This window comes from Coregonus lavaretus (genome assembly GCF_964263955.1).
Source record: "Coregonus lavaretus genome assembly, contig: HAP1_SCAFFOLD_378, whole genome shotgun sequence".
Taxonomy (NCBI): domain Eukaryota; kingdom Metazoa; phylum Chordata; class Actinopteri; order Salmoniformes; family Salmonidae; genus Coregonus; species Coregonus lavaretus.
In genome coordinates, this window is record NW_028157897.1 from 1 (window position 1) to 2,864 (window position 2,864).

At 44.0% G+C, this 2,864-nt stretch overlaps 1 protein-coding gene across 1 annotated transcript; it reads left to right on the forward strand.

Moving 5' to 3' along the window:
• Positions 1–143: 143 nt before the first annotated feature.
• LOC311124658 (type-1 angiotensin II receptor-like) lies at positions 144–2,547 on the forward strand (the record flags this gene model as incomplete). Its single annotated transcript, XM_084198767.1, has 2 exons — positions 144–256; positions 2,358–2,547. Coding segments are annotated over 2 exons (303 nt in total), but the record flags the coding sequence as incomplete, so codon positions are not given.
• Positions 2,548–2,864: the final 317 nt, after the last annotated feature.

Consider the following 2,864-nt stretch of genomic DNA (forward strand, 5'->3'; position numbering starts at 1 on the left):
ATCCTGTTATTACCATGTTATTATCCAGTTATTATCTAGTTATTATCCTGTTCCTCCGTGAATGTTCTCTTGAAGTGATGAGGAATGTCATTTTTGTCTTTCTAGATCAGTACTGTGTTAATGTAATCTCTTCCTCTCCTCAGGTATTCCACTTGATGGAGCTGCTGGCCCAGCTAAAGGTTGTAACTAACTGTGTGATGGTGGACGTCATCGACACGGCCATGCCCTTCACCATCTGCATTGCCTTCCTCAACAGGTAGCTCATAACCAGGTAGCCCAGAACCAGGTAGCCCAGAACCAGGTAGCCCAGAACCAGGTAGCCCAGAACCAGGTAGCCCAGAACCAGGTAGCCTAGAGGTTCATCTCAGAAAACCCAGAACCAGGTAGCCTAGAGGTTCATCTCAGAAAACCCAGAACCAGGTAGCCTAGAGGTTCATCTCAGAAAACCCAGAGCTAAAATCTCACGTAATTGCATTAGATGTTAAGTGCATCTGTCCACAAGAGATTACCTAGAGAATAAAAAGGCAGGCCAGCAACTGGAAGGTCACTGGTTCGAATGTTGATGCTGACTAGCCTTGGTACCAGTCTATTTGTGCTATCATTCCACTCCTTGTCATGCTAAAATGTTTGGCATATGACATGGAGTACAAGGGGTGGAATGATAGCACAAAACATAGCTGGATTTCAGGCTAGGAACAATCTGGTGGGGAGCAAATGTCTGTTTCAGTGAAACATTGACAATAATAAAGTATTACAGTTGAAGTCGGAGGTTTACATACACCTTCGCCAAATACATTTAAACTCACATTTTCACAATTCCTGACATTCAATCTTAGTAAAAATTCCCTGTCTTAGGTCAGTTAGGATCACCACTTTATTTGAAGAATGTGAAATGTCAGAATAATAGTAGAGAGAATGATTTATTTCAGCTTTTATTTCTTTCATCACATTCCCAGTGGGTCAGAAGTTTACATAAACTCAATTAGAATTTGGTAGCATTGCCTTTAAATTGTTTAACTTGGGTCAGACGTTTCGGGTAGCCTTCCACAAGCTTCCCACAATAAGTTGGGTGAATTTTGGCCCATTCCTCCTGACAGAGCTGGTGTAACTGAGTCAGGTTTGTAGGCCTCCTTGCTCGCACAAGCTTTTTCAGTTCTGCCCACACATTTTCTATAGGATTGAGGTCAGGGCTTTGTGATGGCCACTCCAATACCTTGACTTTGATGTCCTTAAGCCATTTTGCCACAACTTTGGAAGTATGCGACTAAGCTTTAACTTCCTGACTGATGTCTTGAGATGTTGCTTCAATATATCCACATAATTTTACTTCCTCATAATGCCATCTATTTTGTGAAGTGCACCAGTCCCTCTTGCAGCAAAGCATCCCCACAGCATGATGCTGCCACCCCCGTGCTTCACGGTTGGGATGGTGTTCTTCGGCTTGCAAGCAACCCCCTTTTTCCTCCAAATATAACAATGGTAATTAAGGCCAAACAGTTCTATTTTTGTTTCATCAGACCAGAGGACATTTCTCCAAAAAGTACGACCTTTGTTCCCATGTGCAGTTGCAAACTGTAGTCTGGTTTTTTTATGGCGATTTTGGAGCAGTGGCTTCTTCCTTGCTGAGCGGCCTTTCAGGTTATGTCGATATAGGACTCATTTTATTGTGGATATAGATACTTTTGTACCTGTTTCCTCCAGCATCTGCACAAGGTCCTTTGCTTTGTTCTGGGATTGATTTGCACTTTTCGCACCAAAGTACGTTAATCTCTAGGAGACAGAACACGTCTCCTTCCTGAGCGGTATGACGGCTGCGTGGTCCCATGGTGTTTATACTTGCATGCTATTGTTTGTACAGATGAACATGGTACCTTCAGGCATTTGGAAATTGCTCCCAAGGATGAACCAGACTTGTGGAGGTCTACAATTTTTTTCTGAGGTCTTGGCTGATTTCATTTGGTTTTACCATGATGTCAAGCAAAGAGGCACTGAATTTGAAGGTAGGCCTTGAAATACATCCACAGGTACACCTCCAATTGACTCAAATGATGTCAATTAGCCTATCAGAAGCTTCTAAAGCCATGACATAATTTTCTGGAATTTTCCAAGCTGTTTAAAGGCACAGTCAACTTAGTGTATGTAAACTTCTGACCCACTGGAATTGTGATACAGTGAATTATACATAAAATAATCTGTCTGTAAACAATTGTTGAAAGATTACTTGTGTCACGCACAAAGCAGATGTCCTAACCAACTTGCCAAAACTATAGTTTGTTAACGAGAAATGTGTGGACTCCAACCTAAGTGTAAACCTCCGACTTCCAACTGTATCTGATGTTATGTTATATCGCCCCCAGCTGCGTCAACCCCATCCTGTACGGCTTCGTGGGACGGAACTTCAGGAAGAACCTGTTCCTACTGCTGCACTGCTCCCCCGCTGGCCTGGCCAGGCCACACTCCTCCATCAGCTCTAAGATGTCCGCCCTGTCCTACCGCCCCTCTGAGGCCCTGCAGCTCACCAACAAGAACCAGCGGCCTGGTGTCTGATGTGAAGTGAGGAAAGAAGGAGGTGGAGTGTGCAGCTGTGTAACTCCATTGGCTCTTCGGGTTGTGTTAAGTGAGGAGTACGGAGGGATACACATTGTGTTAATGCCTCCCAAGTGGCACCCTATTCCCTGTATAGTGCCCTATGGGCCCTGGTCAACAGTAGTGCACTATACAGGGAATAGGGTGCCATTTGGGAGATAGCCACTGTGCTTTTAGAACCCCAACTGTTATACTGAACCATAGCTAGAAGTTCTACCTTAGAACATGGCTATCAAGTGAAATACAGAGGGAATGTTCCTTTGTGTCTGAATCGTATG